Source organism: Macaca nemestrina, chromosome 3, assembly GCF_043159975.1.
Source record: "Macaca nemestrina isolate mMacNem1 chromosome 3, mMacNem.hap1, whole genome shotgun sequence".
Lineage (NCBI taxonomy): Eukaryota > Metazoa > Chordata > Mammalia > Primates > Cercopithecidae > Macaca > Macaca nemestrina.
Window position 1 is genome coordinate 79,433,181 of NC_092127.1, and position 27,902 is coordinate 79,461,082.

The following is a 27,902-nucleotide window of genomic DNA, read 5'->3' on the forward strand; positions in this document are numbered from 1 at the left end:
TACTCATTACCATATCAGCTCATTAATCTTTTTAAAATTATAAAGGTAGTAACTGCCCTTGGAAAAATGAATAGTATAGAAGAGTATACAATGAAAAACTCAGAAGTCATCCTCTGAGACCCAAATAAAATTAGAGGCCTACTTGACTCAGCAATTCCACTTCTAAGAAATCATTCTGAAAATATATCTGCATACACAAAACCCATTACAGATGCATTCTTAAAAGCAGAAGTCCAAACACAATCCATATGCCCATCAAGATGTTACACAACTGTAATGAAGCTCTGTGCCAATAAGGGGAGATTTCTATAATACGCTGAAAAAAGATGAGAATAGTGCATAATAGTGTGCTTCCTTTTCTGAGAAAAAGAACAAGAATATATTTGTATTTGTTTGTACACAGATAAAGGAAATCTAAAATGATTCATAGGTGTGAAGAATGTAGTAACTGGGAGGATAGGGTGGGAGGAAAACTTTAGATTTTTAAATTTTAATCCAAGTAAATATATTACAAGTAAAGAAAAAACTAAAATGGTAAACAATCAAAAAAATAAAACAAGTCCCTCTCTCTGACATTCTCCAAATACCCTTAGAGGTCATTACTATTAAAACTTCCTTACATCTCCAGAAACTTTCCATTCATATTGAGAGATGCACATAGACCTTTCCATTTAAATAAACATCACAAATGGGATTATAAGTCTAAAGAATGCAATTCTTTCCTTTGAAACAAACACATTTCCCCAGCTATCCCCCCAAATCAAAGTTATTGTTTCCACACCATTGATTAACTTTAGATGCTAGTTATTACCAACTTTCCAGCTGCAATTCTGTTAGGCGGAGTAAGGGCTCTGGGCCTATTCTCTAAAAAAGGAAAGGGAGGTAGGACTCCAGCTAGTGCTTCCCTGCTCATATGCACTTATTTACAGAGACATTACGACTGATCTCTGGAGAGGAAGCATGGCATAGAGTTTAAGATGGCAGCTCTGAACACAGGTCACGTGAGCTCAAGTCCAGGCTCTACATGTATTAGCGATATACCTCTGTGGCTCAGTTTCCTCGTCTGAAAAAATGAGGAAGATAGAAGTCCTGAACTTACAGGTTGTTCGTGAGGAGTAAAGGAGAAAATTAGCATATGGAAAGCATTCAGAAAGATGCTCACATGAGGAGCACTCAATAAACACTAGGTATTATTTTCAAATATGCTCAACCGTGATGCTTCCTAACCTCTTCAAGGGGCTGCAGCTGTTCCTTCAGGTGGTCAATTTTCTCCAGTAAATGGTGCTCTCTCTTTTTCTGAGACTCTTCTAAATGCAAGATTGTAAATAGTCTATGAGCCAAGGATTTCATGTGTTCCATCTCAGCAGTGTGCTCATTACTTGGTTTTTCTGAGAAAAGACACAAGGGAAACAAGCCAGTCACCATATTGTTCCTGCAGGGTGTGTAAGTCTTTCTGTCTCCAGTTCTCTTTCCAAATATTATTTTAGGATCCACAGGGTAAGGAAGCTGGTGTACAAACATGTAAACAAAGGTGTAATATACATTTCAAAAGCAGTTCAAGAGTATGTTCTTTTCAACAAAGAGTGTCACAGTAAACAACAAAGTGTGGATCTGAAAGGCAGTTCATATACAAGGTAAAAAAAAAAAAAAAAGTCACCAAAAAACATGTCACTTTGGCATAAGGATTATTATGAGCTGAAGGCAACTGAAAATAAGCAGACACAAGAAAGGCTCTCTGGCCTCTCCCTATTTGCCCAAAAGCAGGACACAAATTTTACAAAGACCCCTCTACCAGAAAGAACAAAGGTAGATCACCAGAGACAACTTTAGACTCTTTTCAGCTTAGAGATTGCACCAGAGGAATCTACATGACAAACTTTAGTAGCTTTTAACTACCTTTAACCAACTTATTTGCTCTTCCACAATCTGCTGCCCCCAGAGATTCAAGGCCCTTTTCCTTTGTCTTGTCACAACTCTAAAAATGTATTGTTCTTTGTAGAAGATGCTCTGTCAGCTGAGGTTCAGAGCCACCTCTTTGAGAATTACTCATTCCTTGGATACCTCCCATGTGTCTATGAAACATACACATTAATAAGCTACTGTTTGATTTTTTGTTAGTAATCTCTCTTATTACAGGGGTCCATCCCAGCTAAGAACTAAGAGTAAAGAGAAAATTATTTTTCAACTCTTACAGGAATTACGGTTTCAGAGTTTTTAATATAAAGTTCTCTTGATTATAGACTTCCCTCATCCCACCTTCTCTATGGGTTTATAAGGTCCATATAAAATTACGCTCAGCCTATGAGAAGTCCCTCAGATTGATACCTTTCTGAGAGCTGTAATTGTTCATTATCACTGTAAGAGAACGTGAGGGAGGACAAGGTGAGAGGAAGGGAAGATGGACCTTCCCACCAGGTAGCAGCAAACAACTGCAGAAAAGAGAGACGTGTGTCTAGAGTCGGTATCAGTCCAGTGAGTTTTCCAGTTTGTGTCAGTAGTCCGGAAGTTATCAGTTGTTTGTGTCAGTAGTCCGGAAGTTATTTTTCTTCCATCATTACCCAATTCAAGACTGTTCTAGTCTTTACCCTCTTCCATAGTCTAGGCTATAGCTGCCATAGAGGGGTGAAAGCTAGGTGTTCCCTTTTAGGCTTTGAGATCTGTAGAAGAGTCAGAGTCCTTTTGTTAATGAAAAGTGTATTGGTACGTAAAAGATCTATATACAGAGAAAAGGCATAGATGGGACAAAATTTTGTCCAAAACCGTGGAATATATAACAAAGATAGACAAAGCTGGGCACTAAAACAGCAAGGGTAAATTTTATTAATAACTATTGCAATAGGGTCCAGCGTGAACCGAACTCAACTTCAATTTGTGCAGAGATGACTGTTTTAAAGAAAGAATGACAGAATAGGCAGGGTGAACGGCAGGGGCTTGAACAGAGTCAGGGAAATGAAAATTTACAAAAAGTGGATAGTTGGTTAATGTTACTGGGCCATATGGGTTTAATTGGTAACTATCCAGAAGAGAAATAAACTTCTCATATCTTATATGACAGGATGCAAGTCAGAGCCAGGCACCCAGGTTGGGAGTAAGAGAGTTATGTCCTTGAACATTAGCATTTCAAAGAGAGACTCCCAAGAGAGGACAGGTCTGGGTGATAAAAAATTTATACCCCCGGGCTAGGTGAGGTGGTTCACGCCTGTAATCCTAGCACTTTGGGAGGTCGAGGTGGGTGGATCACCTGGGTTCAGGAGTTTGCGATCAGCCTGGACAACATGGTGAAACCCCATCTCTACTAAAAATACAAACATCAGCTGGGCATTGTGGTGCACACCTGTAGTCCCAGCTACTCGGGACGCTGAGGCAGGAGAATTGCTTGAACCTGGGAGGCAGAGGTTGCAGTGAGCCAAGATTGCACCATTGCAATCCAGCCTGGGCAACAGAGAGAGACTCTGTCTCAAAAAAAAAAAAAAAAGTTCTGGTGAGAGCTCAGAAGTTCTTTGCAAGTCCATAACAATAATGGTGTTTATTCCAGCTTCCAATAAGATATTCCTCATTTCAAAGAGCTTATCAGATTGGCCTTTACCATATATATATTTTTGGATTTTTAGTAGAGACAAGGTTTCACCATGTTGGCCACACTGTTCTCAAACTCCTGACCTCAAGTGATCCACCTGCCTCAGCCTCCCAAAGTGCTGGGATTACAGGTGTGAGTCACCACGCCCAGCCTACCATCGATATTTCTACCAACATTCTGATCATGACCACTTAAGTAAATCTCTAAAAACGTTCAGACTTCCTGCAGCTATTCTCTTCCGAGCCCTTACCAGAATTGTCCTTAACACTCTGTTCATGGCAATATAGGCTATTTCTAGTTTGCTCTTCCAAACTCTTCCAGCCTTTGCCCATTACCAAATTCCAAAGCCACTTCCACCTTTTCAGATATTTCTTATAGCCCCACTCCTGGTACCAATTTTCTGTCTTAGTCTATTTTCTGCTGCGACACCAGAATATCACAGACTGGGCAACTTACAAAGAACAAAATTTTATTTCCTCACAGTTCTAGAGTCTGAGAAGTCCAAGACCAAGGTGTTGGCATATCGGTGAGAACCTTCTTGCTGCATCATCCCATGGCAAAAGGGAGGCAGAGAGAAAGCAAGTGTGTATGCGCAACAGCACAAGAAGGGGCCAAACTCATCCTTTTGTAAGGAACCTACCGCCATGATAACCTCTCCAGTGAAAATGGCATTAATCTATTCATTAGGGCAGTGCCCCCGTGAGCCAAACACCTCCCAATACACCTCACATCCCAACACTACAACACTGGGGATCAAGTTTCCAACACATCAACTTTGGGGAACATACTCAAAGTACAGCATTGCTCTAAAGATGACGTTCTATGGCTTATTGACCTATCACCAGGTTTTGGCTGGAATAAACAGTACATTTTCCAGATGGTACTGAGCTTTCTCAGACAGGCATTCTAAGAAAACCAGAGTTGTCATCCAAACAATGTGGCCTTGAGCTATTAGAAACTATGCAAATGTTCATTCAAGTCTCTTAGTGTGTGTGGTGTGAGGGGGGCAATGTTGACAACATTTGTGCTGAGAGTTTACAGTTTTTATAGGCCATGGTTAATGCCTAGTTGAGAAGAGGGTTCTGAGGAACCTGACTGAAGTTTAGTCAAGGTGAGAGTCTTTGTCAAGTGGCATGAAATGTTTATCTGAGTTCAACAATGAGTGCCATTGGCTGCCACCACAGAATTCATGTGTTACACTACCAACCTAAACTGACTCAAAATATTTGTCTGTGGCACCTCCTAATAAAGGCCAAAAATGAGAGATAATTATTATTTTCCTTTTCTTCAGAAGCTTATTTCTCGTACATGTGTCTTCCGTGTGAACTTAATTTTCATACCCCAAATTTTCAAATCCAAATTTGCAATGTATTAGGAATATTTTAGTTAAATGGAGTTTAAATAACTTTTTTGAAAATTCCAAATTTGTAATTTTATAAATTTCATTTTCAGTGAATCCAGTGTGATTCCTCTGCCATTGTTTTCCTTCCAACTATACCTGCTGTGTCCCTGTTTACTTCACACTCTGAGACTTGGCAAGTCTGATACAGTTTTCATAAGCTGAGGTTCCAGGGAAACCTGGGCTCACTGACCTCCCATCTCCAGGGAGGCTTCTACCCTAGGAGCTCAATTCCAACAAACAGCCCTTCCAGGCAGCAAGCAGGGTTTTCTAATGAGCAGGCAGGAGTGGGGAGGTTGTGCTTTATCCCACGTGGACCTAAGGCTTATGGTCCATGTGGTGGTTTGAGGGTTAGGAAGGTCATGTAGAGCAACGGGATGGCCTGTAAACATCTTTTTCCACTTGTTTGTTCATACATGCAACCCAAAGAACAGCAAGTGAAAGACCTTCCAGGGAGTTAGGAACTCACTGGACATGAAAGTTGTGTGATATCTTAACAGGGATTTCCACTTCTGTATTTTTCAATTTCTGTCACCCTCTCTTTGAAGTTAAATACTGCCCTGATGTTAAAAGAGAATTCAGAATGGAAGAAAGTCAATGTTGAAATAAGTGATTCATTTTAACTTCTTTATTCTTCTTTGTATTTGAAAATCCCATATAATGTTCAAATATACAATTAAAATTTTTAAAAATTATTTTTATTTGAGGGGTCCTCAAAGAAATGGCTGACAAAAGTGACAGGACATGATAGTTGGTACAAGATCAACCTGGATCATATTTCTATACCAAAAAGTAAGAAAGTACTTACAACAAACGGGGGAGAGGGAGTAAGTGACAAAGACAGAGGAGTCACTGGTGTTCAAACTGTACACTGTATGGCTAGCTGGAGCTGCTTCAAGCTGGAGGACTTTTTTAAAAAGCAATTTCTTACTTAAATTCCCTCCCTGTTGATGGCTCTTGCCTCATCTAGAATTTGGCTGCAAAATGATGATTTTCCACCTCCAGAAACTCTCCCACATTTACCAGTAGATGCTCAGCACCTCACTGTAAGTAAGAGCCTTCTATTATTTGTTGATCTATTTATTTTATTACCAGTTTATTAAGGCATAGCCTTATGAATTTCTTCCTCCTACCCTTAACAGTGTATAATTATAGCTTACTGGGAGAAGACGCCTCAGAAGCCAATACTAGCTGGAATTCTTAAACTGTAATTGGTGAATTGCTGGACACTCAGTGTGAACTAGCATTGAAGGAAAAACTCCCACACTTTCATGAGTTTTATCTCCTGGAACCTTACCAGGTTCTCACAGTGAAGATCAGAGATCAGAGAAAAATACTGTCTCTGCTTTGGGCAGGAGGAAAGGAAAAATAACCATTCTGAAATAGCCCTGAGCACATGTCCTCCATAATGGGAAACTACTTTACCAGAGCCTTATCTGACTTGGAGAAAGGGCAATTAGTCAACTACAGACCCCTCTAGCCTTACTGCCTCATACAGGAGAATAAAAGAGGCTAAACTCTTGTAAAGATTACAGTCTAGAGGCACAGGCCCAGTGAAAAAGATATATATTTAATGATAAGATTAGGCTAGGCGCAGTGGCTCACACCTGTAATCCCAGCACTTTGGGAGGCCGAGGCGGGTGTATCACGAGGTCAGGAGATCGAGACCGTCCTGGCTAACACGGTAAAACCCTGTCTCTACTGAAAATACAAAAAATTAGCCGGGCGTGGTGGCGGGTGGCAGGAGAGTGGCGTGAACCCAGGAGGCAGAGTTTGCAGTGAGCTGAGATCACACCACTGCACTCCGGGCCGGGTGATAGAGCGAGAGTCCGCCTCAAAAAAAAAAACAAAAAACAAAAAAACAAAACAACAACAACAAAAAAGATTATAGAATGATTCCTCTCCTCAATATCTTACCACTACATTAACAGGGCTCCAGTTTTATACAAGGCACAGATTCTATTTGAGAAAGAATTTATAGGGAAACCCCCAAAACATCAGGAAAAACAAAAATAAGGACACTAGAGGAAAGCCTGATACCTACAGCTACAGCAAACATTAAACATCTAACTCCTAGCCACATAAAACTTCACACTAAAGACCTATTCAGTTCAGTTTCTATTGCCTGATAACCTCATGTCTAGCTTTCAGCAAAAAATTTAAAGACAAGCTAAAAGGCAAAGAAAAAAACAACAACAGCCACAGTTTGAGGGGACAAGACAAGCATCAGAACCAGGCTCTGATATGGCAGAAATTTTGGAATTATCGGAGTACGATAGTAAAGCAACTATGATTAAAGGCTCTAATGGAATGAGTATACAATATGCAAGAACAGATGAGTAATGTAAATGGAGAGCTAGAAACTTAGAAAGAACCAAAAGGAATTGCTAGAAATAGAAACCACTGTAACAGAAATGAAGAATGCCTTTGATGGGCTCATCAGTAGACTAGACACTGGGGAGGAAAGAATCAGTCAGCTTGAGGTATGCCAACAGAAACTTCTCAAACTGAAAGTCAAGGAGAAAAAATAATGGGAAAAAAAAATCTAACAAAATATGTAAGAACTGGGACAATTGCACAAGTGTAACTTAGGCATAATGGGACTACCAGAAGAAGGAAAAAAGAGAGAAAGGAAAAGCAGCAATATTTGAACTAATAATGGCTAAGAATTGTCCAAAAGAATATTGGTAATGGCCAAAATGATAGTTTGAGATGAAAAAAAAGCTCTCTTTAAGAAAGAATTAAGACTTCCAGTTTCCTGTCTGACATAAAAAACTCAAAAGTTGTCACTCCATCCTAACAAGTAATAAATGGCTGAGTACAATGAAAATCAACAACTCTTCTTAGATGCGTAAGAAAACTAAAGTTAGATGGAAAATTGCTGTCCCCAAAATTGAAGAGATAGATAAATACAGACAATGACAACTTAACGAAGCAGAGACTCATGAGCAGAAATCTGCAAAGAATCAGTACCAGGGTAGGAAAACCTGAACTGCAACCGACAAATTGCTGGAGGCTCAGCCTGGACAACTCTTGAAAACACTCCAGGGAGTCCCACAGGTGGGGGCATTCCCACCCTTTTGTGAGTTTCACTTCTGGGAGTTCTACTAGGTACTCACAGTGAAAATTGAAGAAAAATCTCCTCCTTCTGGCAGCAGGAAAGGAAAAGCAGTCATTTTGAAACATGCCAGAGAATTCTGTTCTTTCTTTCTTTTTTTTTTTTTTTTTGGTGAGACGGAGTCTCACTCTGTTGCCCAGGCTGGAGTTCAGTGACATGATCTTAGCTCACTGCAGCTTCCGCCTCTCAGGTTCAAGTGATTCTCCTGCCTCAGCCTCCCGAGTAGCTGCGATTACAGGCTCCTGCCACCATGCCCAGCTAATTTTTCTGTTTTTAGTAGAGACAGGGTTTCACCATGTTGGCAGGCTGATCTCGAACTCCTGACCTAGTGATCCCCCCTCCCTCGGCCTCCCAAAGTGCTAGGATTAAAAGCGTGAGCCACCGCGCCTGGCCAAATTCTGTTATTCTTAACAAGGACTGTCCACAAGGTAAATTATTTTCCCAGAGCTTAACTAATTGGGATTTCATTACAGCTTAGTTAACCTAGGGGAAAAGAAAAACTCAACTTCAGCACCCTGTAACCATCCTATCCCACCTAAGGCGGTGGAGGGTGGGGGAAGCACTGAGAAGCACTTGTGAAGTTCACAGTCCAGGGGTACAGGCTCACTGAAAGACTGAGACCTAATCCCCTTAATCACAGGACTACAGAACACTTCCCCTCCATACCTTACTTTATCACTATATTATAAAAGGCTTATTTACTGCCATTCCCTTTATCCAGTATATCATATCCAGCTTTTAACACAAAATTACAAGACTTACTAAAAGGCAAAAAACACAGTTTGAACAGACAGAATAAGCATCAGAACGAAAGCCAGACATGGCAGGAACGTTGGAATTATCAGACTAGCAACTTGAAATAACTACAAATAATATGCTAAGGAATCTACTAGAAAAAGTAGATAACATGCAAGAACAGATGGGTAATGTAAGAAGACAGATGGAAATTCTAAGAAAGAATTCAAATAAAATGCTAGAGATGAAAAGCATTGTAACGGAAAGGAAGAATGCCTTTAATGGGCTTGTTAGTAGATGAAACACAGCTGAAGAAAGAATCGCTGAGCTTAAGGATATTTCATTAGAAACTTTCAAAACTGGTAAGCAAAGAGAAAAAAGACTGGGAAAAAAAAAATAACCAGAATATTCAAGAACTTTAGGACAACTACAAAAGGAATAACATGTATGTAATGAAAATACTAGAAGAAGAAAGGAAGGAACAGAAGAATTATTTGATTAAAGACTGAGAATTCCCCCGAAACTAATGTCAGATAGCAAACCACAGATCCAGGAAGCTCAGAGAACACCAAGCAGAACAAACGCCAAGAGAAAACTACACATAGGTATATCGTTTTCAAAGTGCAGAAAATCAAAGATAAAATAATTCTTAAAGAAGCCAGGGACAGCGGGGGAACCCTTAGCTATAGCAGAGAAAAAAAGAAATTAAACCTGACTTCTCTGAAATCATGCAAGCAAGAAGTGGGATAAAATATTTAGTGTTGAGAGGCAAAAAAAAAAAAAAAAAAAAAAAAAAAAAGGCCTAAAATTTGGTACCCTGTGAAATTATTCTTCAAAAGTAAAGGAGAAACAAAGATATTTTCAAACAAAATTTAGTGAATTTGTTGCTAGCAGGCCTGCCTTGCAAGAAATATTAAAAGAAGTTCTTCAGAGAAAAGCAAGATGATAGAGGTTGGAAATTTAGCTCTACAGAAAGAAAGAGAATCAGAAAGGGAATAGTAGAGGTAAAATAAAAACCTTTATTTTTATTATTTTTAATTGATCTACTAGATAACAGTCAGTTCAAAAGAATAATGCTAACACTGGTTTTGACTATGTATGCTTGGTATACCTATGCTTACGAATCACTGAAATGAACGACAGCCGTGAGACAAGGGGCATGAGGGAGGAATTGGGATTTTTTTTATTATAAGGTATTTGCACAGCCGTGAAGCAGTATAATGTTATTTGAAACTGAACTTGCAATAGTTGTAAATGTATATCACAAACTCTTAGGCAACCACTAAAAAAAGAAGTATAAATAATATGCTGGAAAAGGAGAGAAAATGAAATATACAGAATGCTCAATTAAAAACCAAAAAAGGCAGAAAAAATGTGGAAGACAAAAACAGGAAAAAAAACCCAACAATGGCAACAAATAGAAAACAGTAGCAAATACGGTAGATATTATGTATATCAGTAATCAATTTGAATGTCAATGGCCTAAATGAACCAATCAAAAGATAGAGCTTGTCAGAGTGGATCAAAAAACCAGATCCAACTATGTATTGTCTATAAGAAACCCACTTTAAATATGAAGACACATATAGATGAAAAGCAAAGGGATGAAGAAAGATATACTATGCTAACACTAATAAAAAGAAAGCTGAAATAGCTATATTAATTTCAGGCAAAACAGACATTAGAGCAAGGAAAGCTACCAGGAGTAAAGGGAGACATTACATAATAATAAAAGGCCAATTCTCCAAGAAGACATAACAGTTCTTAATGTGTATGCTCCTAACACAGCATCAAAGTTCATGAGGCAAAACAAAAACTAATAGAACTACAAGAAGAAACAGATGAATTCACGTTTACAGTTGCAGACTTCAACATTCCTCTGTTAGAAATGGACAGATCTGCCGAGCAGAAAATCAGGAGGTATACAGTTGAACTCAATAGCACCATCAATCAACTGAGATAAATGTGACATCTATAGACTATCCAAAAACAGCAAAATACACATTCTCAAGTTCACATGCAACATCTCATTAAGAGAGATCACACTGAAGGCTATAAAACTCACATGAGTAAATGTAAAAAAAGAAAAATACAATGTATGCTTTCGGATCTCAGGGGAATTAAAATAAAAATCAATAACCCAAAGATAGCTGGAAAATCCCAAAATACTTAGACATGGGTCAAAGAAGAAATCACAAGAAAAAAAATTTAAAATATTTTAAAATAAATGAAAATACAACTTATCAAAATTTATGGAAGGCACTGAAAGCAATGCTCAGAGGGGAATCTATAGCATTGAATACATATAATAGGAAAGAATAAACATCTAAAATTGGAAAATCTAAACTTATACTTTAAGAAACTAGAGAAAGAGGAGCAAATGAAATGAAAAGCAAGCAAAAGAAAAGAAATAATAAATATTAGAGTAGAAACCAATGAAATCGAGAACAGAAAATCCATAGAGAAAAATCAATGATGTTAAAAGCTAGTTCTTTGGGGAAAAAATCAATTAAATTGATAAACTTCTAGCCAGGTTAATCAAGAAAAACAAGAGAGACAACAAGTTATTCATGTTAGAAATGAAATGAGGGCATTTAACTACAGATCCCATGGACATTAAAAGGAAAATAAAGAAATACTATGAACAACTCTATGCCCACAAATTCAATAACCTAGATAAAATAGATTAATTCTCTAAAAGGCACAATCTGTCAAAACTCACACAAAAAGAAATAGACAATCTGCATAAGCCTATACCTATTAAGCAATTGAATCAATAACTAATAAACTTCCAAAACAGAAAGGACCAAGTCCAGATAGATTTCCTTGGTGAATTCTACCAAACATCAAAGGAAGAAACTGTATTAATTCTCTACAATCTCTTTCAGAAGACAGAAGCAGAGGGAATACTTCCTAACTCATTCTATGAGGCCAGCATTACCTTAATACTAAAACCAGACAAAAACACTGTAAAAAAACAAAACCACAGACCAACATCTCTGGTGAATATAGACACAAAAATCCTCAGCAAAATAATAGCAAATAAAATACAACAATGTCTAAAAAGACTGCTACACCACGTCTAAGTGGGATTTATCCAGGTATGCAAGGCTCAATATGTGAATATGAATTCATGGAATCCATCACATCAACAGACTAAGGAAGAAAAATCACATGATCATATCAATAGATGCAGAAAAAGCATTTGACAAAATCCAACACCAATTCACAATGAAGACTCTCAGCAAACCAGGAACACAAGGCAATTTCCTCAACTTGTGAAAGACAATGAGAAAGCAAGTCATAGCCTGGGAGAAAATATTTGCAAAAGACATACCTGATAGAAGACTGTTATCCCAAACATACAAATAGCTCAAAAGAAAATGAACAACCTGGTCACAAAATGGGCAAAGATCTGAAAAGACACCTCAACAAAGAAGACTTAGATGGCAAATAGGTATATGAAGAGATGCTCAACATCATATGTCATTAAGAAACTGCAAATTAAAACAATGACTACACACCTACTACAGTGGTGAAAATCACACCCAAATCACTGATATCACCAATTGCTGGTAAGGATATGGGGCAACAGGAATTCTCATTCACTGCTGGTGGGAACACAAAATGGTACAGCCACTTTGGAAGACAGCTTGACAGTTTTACACAAAACTAAACACTCTTACAATATGTGCCAGCAATCCTGCTCCTGGGTATTTAACCAAATGATTTGAAAACCTATGTGCAAACAAAAACCGGCACATGTGTGTTTATAGCAGCTTCATTCATAATTGCCAAAACTTGGAAGTATCCCAGATGTCTTTCAGTAGGTGAATGAATAAACTGTGGTACATACAGATAATGAACTATTATTCAGCCCTAAAAGGAAATGAGCTAACAAGCTCTGAAAACACATGAAAGAAACTTAAATGCGTATCACTAAGTGAAATAAGCCAATCTGGCCTTCCTCTTCACTTTCTTCTTTACTACTGCCTCCTATCTCCTCCCTTATCACTCCCTTTTCTTCTCTTTCCTCTCTCTTCCTTTCCCCCTTCTTCTTTCCCCTCTTGCCTTTCTCCTTTTTTTCTTCCCACTCTCCCGCTTTTTTCACTTCTCTCTCCCACTGTTTAGTATTTTCCCTGTTGTATCCCCTTTCTTAAATATCCTGTTTTCTCTTCCCTAGCTCTCTCATGTCCCTGGCCCTACTCCCATGCGCCCCCACCTCCGCCAAAAAGAAAGAAGTGAATATGAAAGGCTATACAATCGGCCCTTCTTATTTGTGGGTTCTGCATCCGTGAACTCAACCAACCACGGATTGAAAATATTTGGAAAAAAAATCCAATAAAAATTAACAATACAACAACAACAAAATGAATGAAAAATGAATATAGTATAACAACCATTTACACAGCATTTACACTGTCTTAGGTATTATAAGTAATCTAGAGATTTAAAGTATATGAAGGGAGTATGTAGGTTATATGCACATATAACATTTTATATCAGGGCCTTGAGCATCCTTGAATTTTGGTAGAGTTTGGTAGAGTTTGCCTGGCCCTATTCTGTATAATTCTTAATGTCATAGTCAGGTGCTTGAAAACTGCAACTTTAAATGAAACAACTATAAGGAAACCAATTTTACCACAGGCTAATTGATATAAGCAAGAGTTAGGTTCTTACAGCATATTTCTGGTCATAAAAACATCACCAAACTTCCAAAGAAAGACCCAAGACACTTTTAATGTTAAATATTAAAATAAATGTAAGCTATATATACATTTAAGAAAGATTAAAACAAGATAATTATTTGCATTATATACATTAATGATGAATACATGTAGTTCTACATTTGTCACAATCCACAGACTGTACACCACCAAGAGTAAACCGTAATGTAAATTATGGACTTTGGGTGACAATGATGTGTTCGTGTGTTCACCAATTTTAACAAATATACCAGTCTGGTGTGGGATATTGATAGTAAGGGGCGTGGGGTGAAGAGAGCATAAGGGAACTCTCTGTACATTCTGCTCGATTTTGCTTTGAACCTAAAACTGCTTTAAATAATACAATTTATTTTTTTAAAAGATTTAAGAGCCATACAACCATATATACTTGAATTCTTGATTTTCAAGTCTACCTCTCTCTTAACCCAATAATATCGGATTAAGCATTTAAGATCCTAAAGTAAAATCTTGAAAGTCTAAAAAGAGTATATGGGACTAAAAGCCCTGCTAGGCAACTGTAGGTGATCACTTATACCCCTGCTGGAAAAGCTTAAACACTGGTTTTCCAAAGGCTTCTTGGTCATCTGATAAATTTAAAAGATTCTTAACATAAACTGTGCTCCCTCTAAAAACCTCACAGCTAAAGGTAAAAGTGAAGATACCAGCCTGGGCAACACAGGGAGACTCAATCCCTAAAAAAACATTAAAAAATTAGCCAGGCATGGTGGTGCATGAGGGCAGTCCCAGCTACTCTGGAGGCTGAGGTGGGAGGATTGTTTGATTCTAGGAGTTTCAGGTTACAGTGAGCTATGATGACGCCACAGTACTTCAGCCTGGGCAACAGAGCAAGTGAGAATGCATCTTAAAAAAAAAAATAGTAATAGCTGGATAGCTGTGTTTCTTACCTCTCTTTGGACACTGTACATCATATGCTATTTTATTAATGACAAGTTTAAAATCATTCATTAGCAAAATATCCATCAAGGTAGAAGCTGAAATCTTGTTGCCATCTGAAAGAAAAATATCATGCAAGAGTATGTCTTTGTTTTAGAACAGTAAGAACAATTTTCCAACACACAGAAAATTACTAACCCAGGTCTGTACAATATAATAGTGGACATTTACTTTTTGGGGGGTGTCCCCAAACCCAAACCCATTTCCCATTGAGGGGAATCCTCCTTTGTTGCTCTACCTCCCATTTCCTTGGACAAAATGGAACAGGCAGGCATTCCCTCTCCCACCTTGTCAGCTGTGCTGGAATCCAGGTAATACCCTTGCTGAAACTGCATCTGCGGAGGGTCATGCAAAGGTTCAGGGGAGGTGGAAACCCTTCACAGCAAGGCCAGAGCAGTGGCGGGTGACAGTGTTGGGGGTGGGGTGGAGTGTAGGCAGCAGAGCCCATCAGGTGGTTCCTGGGCTAACCTGGTCTCTGCTCCTGTCTTCTCTTAGTTCCTGCCCTCTTCTGAGCCTGTCTTCTGTCACTTCCAGCAAGAGAGCCTGTTGACATACTCCTCTGTTTAGCCAGAGTCCATTCTGCTGCTCACAGCCAAGCTTCTTCTGACTGGCACATGCAGGCATAAGGGTGTAACTATTTAAAAGCCTGCCTTTCTCTTTTTAATTATTAGAGGTAACTGATTTGTGGTGGTTACAAATTTAGCCGCTAAATAGCACCACAAGCTATCACCGCATGGGCTCATCTCCCTTTCAAGCTTGAAAAAAATGAAGAGGCAAACTCTCAAGGAGGCAAGGACAATAATGAACGTTAATTATGCCTAAGAAATACATTGGCATTGTATGGTTTATTTTGTGGAGGGGGAGAGAGGCAGGAGAGATTCTAAAAGTAATTTCAAATATCCTAGGAGTATTTCAGGAAAAAAAAAAAAGGCTTGAAAAAATGTAACCACAATGTGCTTTGCACAGCTTCTCATAGAGCCTAGTTTTTGTTATATTTTAGAACCAAACTTTAATGTAATCCAGGTGTTAAGAAAGCAAACTCACTGAACAATAAGCAAAAAACTGGTGCTGGGTAGAGGTTTCTTTTTCTATCATTTTCTCTTCAGAATAGTTCACATATAATTACATGAAATTAGGTCCAGGAAAATGCTGGATGTGTATTTTCAAATCCTGGCCTGGCATTCATTTGGTTACATTCAACTGGAGCTATTTTAGCTACATTAATATGTGTGATGACAGGACTAACACTAGTAACATTCTGAAGTAACTGGCTGCTGCCTCCTGTCTGCCTCCCTGTAGTTCTTTTGTTCTAGAAAACTGCAAATCAAGTCTGCACCTGCGTCTGTTCCTAGAATTTGGCTGTTTGGGTTGCTGTTCATCAGTTGCAGTGAGATCATTTTCCAAAAAATTGCCAAATAATTCAACCCACACAATGGGCAAAACTTGACAAGCTTAGAACACTCTTTTCAAGCCCAAATTAAATGCAGGCAAATTCCACCCACAGAGTCTCTTAAAGAAAAAAAAATCAGCAACACACCAATCGCTTTATCTTTCCAAGTGTCATTTAAAAATTTACATGTAAATGATTTTAAACCAGCTACTTAAAATCTTACTATAAAAAGACATCCACTGAATATGATTTCTCAGTTGAAATACTACATTATCCTTTATACAAAGGTATGAATAGCAAAAGACTGATGTGAAACATTTTTAAGCACTAGTGATACAGTGTTAAATTTTTCACGTATTCTTGAGTACCAATTTAAACCCCCATAGGATGTTTGCACTCAGTCCCAAGAGTCCCTTTCCTCTAAGACTTCTATTCTCTTTGTGCTGTTTCAAAGCTACTAACCTTATTTTTAGAAATAAGCAGGGTAAACATCTATCGTTGTTTTAACCTCTCTTACTTAATTCACTTCAATACTAATTGAGCACTTACCACTACGCAAGTGCTGCTCAGTGCAACCCCTTCTGACTTCCAGGTTTGCATCTGCCTGCCCCTGGAAGCTCAGAGAGGTGGGCCCTGCTCCTGTGGAAAACGCCCATGGACATTCCAGTGTTCCTGTGCCTGGGGGGAACGTGTGTCTAGTTCAAGGATGAAATATTAGGAAGCCCATTGTGCCATAGGGCTAAAACCTTATTCTCTGATCCAGGTTTTAGCAGGAAGAAAGCACCCTTTCCAGCTAAATCTATAGTCCTAACAACAACCTACAGTAAGTGTTTCCTGATCTGCCCTTCCCCACCTCTCAGAACTCCTCCTTTCTCCCAGCTCCCGCCTTTGTGGCCACTGTCTAGTAGGCTTCCACCTCAATGTAGTCTCACTGTTACCCAGGCTGGAGTGCAGTGGTGCCATCTCGGACCACTGCAACCTCCGCCTCCCATATTCAAGCTATTCTCCTGCCTCTGCCGCCTGAGTGTAGTTGGGATTACAGGTATGCAACACAATACCTGGCTAATTTTTGTACTGTTAGCAGAGAAGGGATTTTGCTATGTTGGCCAGGCTAGTTTCAAACCCCTGACCTCAGGTGATCCACCCACCTCGGCCTCCCAAAGTGCTGGGATTACAGGTGTGAGCCACTGCGTGCGGCCCAGAGCTCTCCTCCCTCTACATGACTTCCTCCCTCATTTCCCCCAGGTCTTTGTGCAAATGTAATCTTATCAAGCCCACTCCTGCCCACACACATCTTCCACACTCTGCTTTATTTTTCTTCATAACATTTATTACTTAACATAATACATAATTTATCTTGTTTTTTTCTCCTCCTAAATATAAGTTCCATAAGGGCAGGAGTTTTTATGCCTTTTGTTCTTTGCACTACCTCTAGCATACAGAACAGTGCCTGACATATATTAGGTGCTCAATAAATATTTGTTGAATGAATCAATTAATCTCCATTTTCCAACTTCTCTATCTATCCTTTAATTAATTTGGAACTTGGATAGGGAAAAAGTATGTTTATTTCCCTTTCAAAACTGCAGTGGTAATCGTGAACTTAAATAACTTTATTCTAAGTATTTAATATCATAATAAAATAATGCAAATTAATTTATCTACATTTGCAGCTGCTATAGTGGGATAGGGTAAATAATTCTTTATTCTATTTAGAAGCAGTTGGTCTAAGACCATTTTAGACTATGAGAACATAAAAGCTGTATTCTACAGTTTAAATGTCTAAATGATGACATACTTCTGGTTTTTTTTTTTTTTTTTTTTTTTTTTGAGACGGAGTCTCGCTCTGTCGCCCAGGCTGGAGTGTGGTGGCCGGATCTCAGCTCACTGCAAGCTCCGCCTCCCGGGTTCACGCCATTCTCCTGCCTCAGCCTCCCGAGTAGCTGGGACTACAGGTGCCCGCCACCTCGCCCGGCTAGTTTTTTGTATTTTTTAGTAGAGACGGGGTTTCACCGTGTTAGCCAGGATGGTCTCGATCTCCTGACCTCGTGATCCGCCCGCCTCGGCCTCCCAAAGTGCTGGGATTACGGGCTTGAGCCACCGTGCCCGGCCATACTTCTGGTTTTTTAAAAAATGTATATTCTTCCTAAGAACTAATTCTTCCAAAAAATATACTGGACTGTAATTGCTTTATAACAGTGGTGAATACATGTTTTGTGTACTTTAATTATTCACTGGCTTATTTTAATAATTAAAACTGTACTTTGTTTTCTAATTATTCAGATTTTGCTGAGAATTGCACACTAATGCCTGTGCCACTAAGATTTTCTCATGAAAATCCTTTAAGGCTACGTTTATAAAATAAGTAACTGAAATTTACATTTAATTTATTTCGTTAATTTTTCATTCAATGAAGTTAAAACAGTTTTTTTTTTTTTTTCTTGGGATGGAGTTTCGCTCTTGCTGCCCAGGCTGGAGTGCAATGGTGCGATCACAGCTCACTGCAACCTCTGCCTCCTGGGTTCAAGCGATTCTCCTGCCCCAGCCTCCCAAGTAGCTGAGATTACAGGTATGCACCACCACTGGTGGCTAATTTTGTATTTTTAGTAGAGACAGGGTTTCTCCATGTTGGTTAGGCTGGTCTCAAACTCCTGACCTCAGGTGATCTGCCTGACTCGGCTTCCCAAAAGTGCTGGGATTACAGGCATGAGCCACCACGCCAGGCCAAAACAGTTTTTTAAATAGTGTTGATGCACAAAAATGAAAGAATAAAGACCAACCATTTATTATCTAATGAATTAAACAATGTACTTCCTTCTAGAAAAGTAAAGAACCAAACAAGAGTTCAGGAGAGACAGAAACCCTGGGACAAAACTGTAAAATTATATACATATCTACCTGTTGTGAAGATGGCTGCAGTTTTGATGCCCTTATCTTCATTTTGTAGGTCCTGAAGGAATGAACCAACTGTTGACAACATTGGTTTCACTACAAATTGACAACGTTCTTTTCTAGATGGCAAGGTAAGTGTTACCAAGGGAAGGCCATGTCTATAATTAACTGTTATTTCTGTTAAGGAAAAAAAGAAAAAATAAATGGGTAAAATTTACTTAAAAAAAAAAAAACATAAATGCAAGAATTCTAGAAGGAATGCTCAAACATGAAATTCACACACCTCTGAAGTCCTATAAAAATTTGTATTGCTCCAATCATGCCTTCATTATACTACAGTTTACATATTCCCTACCATTCTATAACATTTTAGTGTAGCATGTACCACACTATTATCTCTTAAAGTCTTCCCAGGTGGCCGGCATGGTGCCTCATGCCTGTAATCCCAGCACTTTGGGAGGCTCAGATGAGTGGACTGCCTCAGCCCAGAAGTTTGAGAGTTGTCTGGGCAACACGGCAAAACCCCATCTCTATAACATATACAAAAATTAATCTGGTATGGTGGTGTACGCCTGTAGTTGCAGTTACTTAAGAGGCTGAGCTGGGACGATGGCTTCAGCCTGGGAAGCAGAAGTTGCAGTGAGCCAAGATCATGCCACTGCACTCCGGCCTGAGTGACAGAGCTAGACCCTGATTAAATGAAAAAGAAAAAGAAAAAAAGTCTTCCCAGGTAAACACTTAAGTTCTACTTTTCTTGAGAACAGAAACTATTTCTTGTTTTTTTTTTTTTTTTTTTCTTTTTGAGACAGGGTCTCTCACTCTGTTGCCCAAACTGGAGTGGCACAATCATGGCTCACGCAGCCTCTACCTCCTGGGCTCAAGCAATCTTCCCACCTCAGCCTCTTGGGTAGCTGGGACTATAGGCATGTGCCACCACACCTGGCTAATTTTTGTATTTTTTGTAGAGATGGGGTTTTGCTTTGTTGGCCAGGCTGGTCCCAAACTCCTGAGTTGAAGGGATGTGCCTGCCTTGGCTTCCCAAAGTGCTGGGATTATAGGCCACCATGCCCACCCAACTATTTCTTATCATCTCTAACTCCTCTGATTGCTGAGGTGGGAATTTGACAAAAGACAGCAGCTCTATTATGGGAGCACAAAAAGGTGGAAGTGAACCCAATCAGGGTGGGGTGGGATGGGGATAGTGTAAGAAAAGTCTATTCTGCTCAAAACTCGCAGCTCTTTATTTGGAAGAAAGGGAAACAATTAACATATGAATCAAATAAATAAGAAAGCTTACCATCAGGTGGCACCACGGTACTATAATGGTGAGACTGGTAGTATTTCACATTTCCACACAGCTTCACATACAAAACCTACAAGAAGGAAAGATTAATTTGTTTTTTTATAAAAAGAGTGGGAAAGATGAAATAAGTTAAAATTTATTTTACCATAAGATTCTTTTTAATACTATATGAAAAGCACAATGAAAAACTCAACTTGTCATGCATCCCCAGGGTGAGCCCTTGGCAAGCTCCCTGAACCTTCCTGGCTGTATGCCTGCCTGCTACTGTGTATGCTATAGCAGTAGCACACTAGGACGGGATCCCCAAATTGGGGTATGAGGTCACCTGAAAATCCTAGAGTTCTGTGAGAATTTTTACTTTCAGTACTTCCTTTCAGGTAATAATCTAAAACAAATGGATGTAGCTAGTCTAGATACATGCTTCTCAATATGCGGTCCCCAGACCAGAAGCATCTTGCGGCTAATTAATAATGTAGAATCAGGCCGGGCACAGTGGCTCAGGCATGTAATTCCAGGACTTTGGGAGGCCAAGGCAGGCGAATCACCTGAGGTTGGGAGTTCAAGACCAGCCTGACCAACATGGAGAAACCCCATCTCCACTAAAAATACAAAATTAGCCGGGCTTGGTGGAGCATGCCTGTAATCCTAGCTACTCGCAAGGCTGAGGCAGGAGAATCACTTGAACCCGGGAGGCGGAGGATGTGGTAAGCCAAGATCCCGTCATTGCACTCCAGCCTGGGCAACAAGAACAAAACTCTATCTTAAAAAAAAAAAAAAAAAAATGCAGAATCACAGATTCAGACTGGACTTACTGAATTCCAGTCTGCATTTTAACAAGATCCTCAGGTGATTCACATGTACATTAGAGTTTGAAAAACACTGCTCTAGATCTGTGTTGTCCAATATGGTAGACACTTGTTAAATGTGGTTATTTAAATTAGTTAAAATTATGTACAGGTGGGACACGATGGCTCATGCCTATAATCCTAGAACTTTGGGAGGCTGAAGCAGGAGGATTGCTTGAGCTCAGGAGTTCAAGACCAGCCTGGCCGACATAGTGAGACCCTATCTCCTATAAACAGCAACCACAAAAAAATTATGTACACAAACATTCAGAACCTCAATCACCTTTGCCACATTTCAAGTGCTCAAAAGCTCCCTATGCCTACTGACTATCTCACTAAAAAGCAAAAGCGCAGGAATAGAATATTTCTATCATCACAGAAAGTTCTATTGGACAGCAGTGCTGGGTCTACAACATCTAAATGGCCACCTCACCATGGAACGTGTTTTGTGGGCTTGCACTGGTGTTTGTGTTTACACAATTGCATTGGTGCTTAATGAAGACCTAATAATATCATGGTGCAGCGTGTGAACAAAGATATTGTGGGAGTAGAAAGAATGGGCATTGGGGAATTGGTTCATAGGCATTTGGAACCCAAAAGGACTTGCACCAGAGAAATTAGTACCAAAGTCACAACATGGTGGCTGTATCATACTGATCCAGATTTTTTAATGCATCACCTTACAGTAGTTTATTAACAATAAGTTTGCCAGTAATTGTGCAAAGAATAATTCTTTTATAAACTGCGTTTTTAAATTTTTCAGGATTTGAGGGTACACTATTAAAATAATAAATCAGTGGTTAAAAGTGTGTTCACTGTTTCGCCGGGCGCGGTGGCTCAAGCCTGTAATCCCAGCACTTTGGGAGGCCAAGACGGGCGGATCACGAGGTCAGGAGATCGAGACCATCCTGGCTAACACGGTGAAACCCGTCTCTACTAAAAAAATACAAAAGAACTAGCCGGGCGAGGTGGCGGGCGCCTGTAGTCCCAGCTACTCTGGAGGCTGAGGCAGGAGAATGGCGTGAACCCAGGAGGCGCAGCTTGCAGTGAGCCGAGATCCGGTCACTGCGCTCCAGCCTGGGCGACAGAGCGAGACTCCGTCTCAAAAAAAAAAAAAAGTGTGTTCACTGTTTCAAAAAATAAAGATGCCACTGACCCAAATGAGGCTCCATTATGCTCAAAATTAAAAGAATCTCATCAATAAGTGAAACAAAACATTCAAATACATATTTTAGTATTAAACACAACATAGGCAATAAATGTCAACACAACATCATCTTTTACATTAAGACTAGTACCTCAGAATGTGACTATACTTTAAAGAGGTTATTAAGTTAAAATGAGATCATTAGTGTAGGCCCCAATCCGACATAACTGGTGTCTTTACAAGAAGAGGTGATTTGAACAGACATGCACACCCAGAGGAAAGACTGTGTGAGGACACAGGGAGAAGACAACCATGTACAAAACAGCCATGTACAAGCCAAGGAGAAGGTTTCAGAAGAAAACAACTGAGCCAACACCTTGAACTTTAACTTCTGGCCTACAGAAGGGTGGTGAGGAGGGTTTATAAACAGTGGAGGGCAATTAGTGTGGGTATCATAACCTGAATGGGATGAAAAGGGCCTCTGCATGGGAAACAGGCTCAAAAAAAAAGTTGGAGCCCAACTGGGGTAAGAAAGCCATCTCTGCAGGGGAAGGAGTGGTAGTGGATATGAGAGACTGTCACATGCAGAAGAAAAAAAATATATCAAGAATAATGGAAGCCAGATTTATCCTCTCCAAGCATGGAACTACAATTATGGAAAGGGACTAGAATAAACCCTGTAGTGTTAGATTGGAGCTGGAAGTACTGGTGTGAATTCATGGTTTTTAATATGTAAAATTATAAAGAAATATAATTAAATAAAATTAAATATAAAAATTTTAAAAGATGCAGATGTTTAATGTACGTGTGTATATAAGTATAGAAATGTAAATTTTACATATTTATGTTTTTATACTGACATATATATGTATACATATATTCTCTCTGAGAGAGCCTATGAGCAGTGACACTCCTAATAATAAACATCTAGCATCTAGATCTTGGCACCAAATACTATGCTTACCTAAGAGGAAGCAAGGCTCCTTGGAGAAATGGCTAATTCTAGGGCTGGGCATGGATAAGGACAAAATGAACCTAGAGCATCTCGCTGTACTAGAAAGCAAGGAAGTACTCAATGGATGATGGGAGACTTATCAAAAGAACCCAGAAGGCAGGTCGAAGGGCATCCCTATGGTCAAATCTGGAACAATTTTTAGCATTAAATAACGATAGTAATAAATTATAATCCATTAAAGAAGATAGGAAACCATGAGTGTATTCTGACATAATTAAGTGAATAAATTTAAAGTTTAATAAGGAATGAGAATGCCTTCACACAAAAGCATCAATCCAAAGGAAAAATAATAACTTCAAAGGGAAGAAGCCTGGCAGATACTATCTTAAATGATCAAAAGTAATATTATCAGTAATGGGGCAAGTTGAAATCATGCAATGAGAATACATGGGACACTTTTGATATATTTCCAACAAAGATGCTATATAATCCGAAGCAAATCACAAGGAAATACCAGACAAACCCAGAGGCATTCTACAAAATAACTGTAATCTTTAAAAGAGTCAAATCATGAATGTCAAAGAATGTTGTACTGATCCAGAGTGGAGGAGACATGACAACTAAATTAAACTGTGATTCTGAACTTCTGCCAATAAAGAACATTATTGGAAAAATTGGCAAGATTTTAATGAGGTCTAAAAATTAGATGGTGGTAATGTATTAACATTAATTTTCCAATTTTGATGGTTGTTTGTCGTTAAGTTGGAGAATGTTCTTATGTTTCAGGGAAACTGGCATCAGATTCGCAATGTATTCTCAAATAGTTCACAAACAAAATAGTCTTCCTACTGCGGCCACAACTTTCTGTATGTTTGAGACTGTTTCAAAATCATACAATTCTGAGAGACTGGTAGGCCAGGGTAAAAAAATTAATAATTCAAAAACAATAGGTTTAGAAAAACATCAAAGTTACCATGTACAGAGATAAGTGATTAATAACAAAGCGTCAAATATTAAACCTTTTTTGCATGCCAGTAGGAAACTATGGTTACTTGGGAAATTGAAAATAAAAAAATTTTTTAAAGCAAAGAAACTCCTGTACAAGTTTTTATTTAGAAACCCCAAGAATATTGACAATCCTCAGACATGTTAGTAAAGCTTAAAAGAGAAACTGCCATACCCTGCAACAACCCTTTTTAGAGGGTTATTATTAAAATTCTGAGAATCTTACACAAACCCATCACACATGCAGAGCTGAATTTCAAGAATGACTCACCAAAACTCAGGTCTTCGTTTTAGTTTACACCTCACCTCAAACCCATCTTGGGAAGCCTACCATTTTGTATCAAGGGGGATTTAATAGTTTTGAACAAACAAATGGTATGAACCAAATCTGTTGCATTTTCATTTAATCCAGTTAGCTGGGCTGCCCCTCTATACCACACCTGGGTTCAGATTCCCCAAATCAGGCCCCCGGCTTCTCAAATCTAAGGATTCTCAGGATGAATCCTTAGATTTAAGAAGTATGAGTCCTAGCTGGACACAGTGGCTCATGCGTGTAATCCCAACACTTTGGAAGGCTGAGGTGGGAAGATTACTTGAGCCCAGGGGTTCAAGACTAGCCTGGACAACAAGATGAAACCGTATTTCTATTTTTATTTTAAAAAATCATAATAAATAAATGAGTCCAAAGCAGGAAAAATGAAATTAACTCTGTCCCTGACACAATGTGATGAAACTGCAGAACCCCAGAAACAAAAAATTCTTACAACACCTGAAAAAAAGGAGGTTGCCTACAAAGGAAAACAATTAAATTTACATAAGGTGAATTAATAGAGATTAGAGGCAAAGGAATATCTTCAAAGTTCTGAGAGGAAATAACAACCAACCTTGAATTCTATAGCCAGATAAGCTACCATTTTGAACAAAACTGAGACTGAGAGACTAAAACACATTTACTGAAAGCATTTTGTAGGAAAAAGGAAATCAAAGAAAGCTTACACACCACAGGATGTAAAATTAAATGAAGAGAGAAACAAAGTGTGTACTTCCAAACCAATAGAGATAAAAGAGTATAAAAAAAATTTAGCCAAATTATGAGAAGACAAGAAAGGAGAAAGAAAATGAGCAAAGGAAAATCAGGATGAACAGAATGCACAGAGTAAGGTGATACACAGATATCCACATTTGTCTGAAATCACAATAAATGTAAACAGATTAAACTCTCAGAAAGACAGAAGTTGTTGGATTTATAACACAGACTGAGAGTTTAACTACTCATAGGCTTTCATTGAAGGCACTACTCTAAGCTGTAGTGAACAAAATGTAACAGGAACAAGGAATAAGAATGCATGAGAAATTCTGAACAAGGAAATTGGTAAAATATATGCATAAAATATATGCATATGTGTCACTTATTATCAGTGTGAGAAGATTAAATAAGATACCACATGTAAAATGAATAGAAATGTAAAATGAATAAAATGAACAGAAACTCCATCATTTTAAATGTTGTTTTCTGTGTCACTTAATATAGAGTACTTTTGCACTCCACAGAAACAAGAAATTCTTGTGTGAGGCAAGAAAAATGGTGCTTTTGGGGTTAGGCTGCTTTGTACACTCCTCAGCTACATAGTTGTTTTGCTTTGAAGCTTGTCTTTGGGTTCATTAGTTCTACATCCTGTGGTGCATCATGATCTTTTGTAGAACCTCACACTGAGCTTCAAGCTTCAATGATTTTTTTTTTTTTTTTTTTTTTGCTTCTCTGTACAAACAAACAAAAAAAAAATCAAACTGCTATATAGGAGCTCTCTTTTGATGAACTCTTACTTGCCTCTAGATCTATGTATCTCCCTAACAAAAACTGCATTTTGTAGCACAGACTAGGCAGTTATCTTAATTCAGTCTCAGGTACTACATGAATCATCACTGTGAAAATAAATTTTTTCTTCTGGTTTGGATAGTCCAAGAAGAGTAGTTAATCCACAACATGACTGAAACAGAACAGAAACAGGATACGAATAGCATTTGGCTAATACAGAACAGAAACAGAAGTAATACACACAATATTTGGCTAGTAGCCAACAATAACTTCCACCTACTGTAACTTCTCAACCAGCTCCCTCTCAGCTAGGCTGCATTTACATTCCTTCTAAGAACTACGCATTTAAGTCAGTCGTCCCTTCGGAACTAATCTCAGCAGGACGTCTGAAATTACATTCTTGTATACATGTATTTTCCTCCTTCTCTCTCTCCTTCCTTCCATTCCTTTTGACAGGACACTGGTTTTGAAAGCAGATAATGAAGGACTACAACCCAGAGAAAAGATGTTAGACTAATTTTCCTGTCCTACTGTGGTCTGTTAGAAAAAAGATGGAAATATTTGGGTATATTGCCTTAAAAATACATTATTTATAATTAATAAACTTTTTCAACATCATTATGTGAATGCAGTTTCTTAAGATCGGTTTGTAATGGAAATACCTAGTACTTTTTCCTCTAGTTCAGATCACTTATGCCTGGAAGCCTTGTTTTACATGGTTTTCAATAGTATGAAGCTGGTTTTAACAGCTACTATTTCCATCTGCCCAGCACCTCTTCCTTACGCTGTCCCAACAGGTGCGGACACACAATTATGTGGGCCAGGTGCAGTTCTACATCCCTTTTACCATAAGGTGATGGTTCAGTGGCACATTTAAAAGGGTGGGGGCTCCTAACTATTAATACTAGACTGTGGTCACTTATTATCGGTGTGACCTTAGATTACTTAATCTCCATGTGGTCCCTGCATTTCAGTATTCTAGCAATTAAAATATAGTAAGTAAATGCGCACATGGATGTTTATAATGGCTTTGTTTATAATTGCCAAAACTTGGAAGCAGGCAATATGTTCTTCTTAATAGGCGAATGAATAAATAAACAATGGTACATCTAAATAATGGAATATTATTCAGCACTAAAATGAAATGAGTTATCAAGCCATGAAAAGACACGGAGGAACCTTAAATGCATATTACTAAGTGAAAGAAGCCAATCTGAAAAGAATCAGACTGTGTGATTCCGACTACATGACATTTTGCAGAAGGCAGAACTGTGGAGACAGTGAAAGGATTAGTGGTTGCCAGGGGTTATGGGAAACACAGGGATGAATAGAGCACAGAGGATTTTTAGGGCAGTGAAACTCTCTCGTATGACACTATAATGTAGACACGTCGCTATATATTTGTCCAACTCCGTAGAATGTACAACACCAAGAGTGAATCCTAATGTAAACTATGGACTTTGGGGGATAATGGCATACCAGGGAAGGTTTATAGGTTGTAATAAATGTACCACTCTGGTACAAAATATTGATAACACCAGAGGTTAAGGGAGTGGAAGTAGACAGACAGTATATGGAAACTCTTAGAGCTTTCTGCATGGTTTTGCTATGAAATTAAAACTGCTGTAAAAAATGGTCTATTAAAAAACAGTGGGGAGGGATGCTTGCTTTGCCCCACATGCTATTATTTGCCAGCTCTTGTTCTATAGTTACTACTTCTATCAATGCCGAGGTTTTGTTTTGTTTTTCATAAATTGATACATAAATAATTTTAATGAAAAAATATGAGAAACAGTAGTGTTTGACTCATAGTTGCTGAGAAGATTAAATAAGATACCACATGTAAAACACTTAGATATACAGAGAGGGAGAGAAGAACATTCCGGACAGAACACCATGTGCTGTGTCCCTGAGGTCTAAGAAACTTGTCATGTTCTAGGAATTGAGGGAGGACCAGTAGGACCAGAGTAAGGTAAGAAAGAAGAGAGGGGAGATGAGATGAGACTGGTATGAGAAGTAGTGTCTAAGTCATGCAGCAT

The 27,902-nt window shown here is 38.7% G+C and overlaps 1 protein-coding gene across 3 annotated transcripts in view; it reads right to left on the reverse strand.

Moving 5' to 3' along the window:
* The window catches only part of LOC105486265 (mitochondrial calcium uniporter dominant negative subunit beta), a 112,955-nt gene that overhangs the window by 9,201 nt on the left and 75,852 nt on the right, over positions 1 to 27,902 (reverse strand). For all 3 annotated transcript variants that reach the window (XM_071093202.1, XM_011749036.2, XM_011749038.3), the window contains exons 2-5: positions 20,090 to 20,165; positions 18,799 to 18,969; positions 14,462 to 14,566; positions 1,228 to 1,388 (exon numbers count right to left, since the gene is read on the reverse strand). In XM_071093202.1, the coding sequence (XP_070949303.1) occupies positions 1,228 to 1,388; positions 14,462 to 14,566; positions 18,799 to 18,969; positions 20,090 to 20,165 (513 nt within the window). The remainder of the gene's footprint in view (positions 1 to 1,227; positions 1,389 to 14,461; positions 14,567 to 18,798; positions 18,970 to 20,089; positions 20,166 to 27,902) is intronic.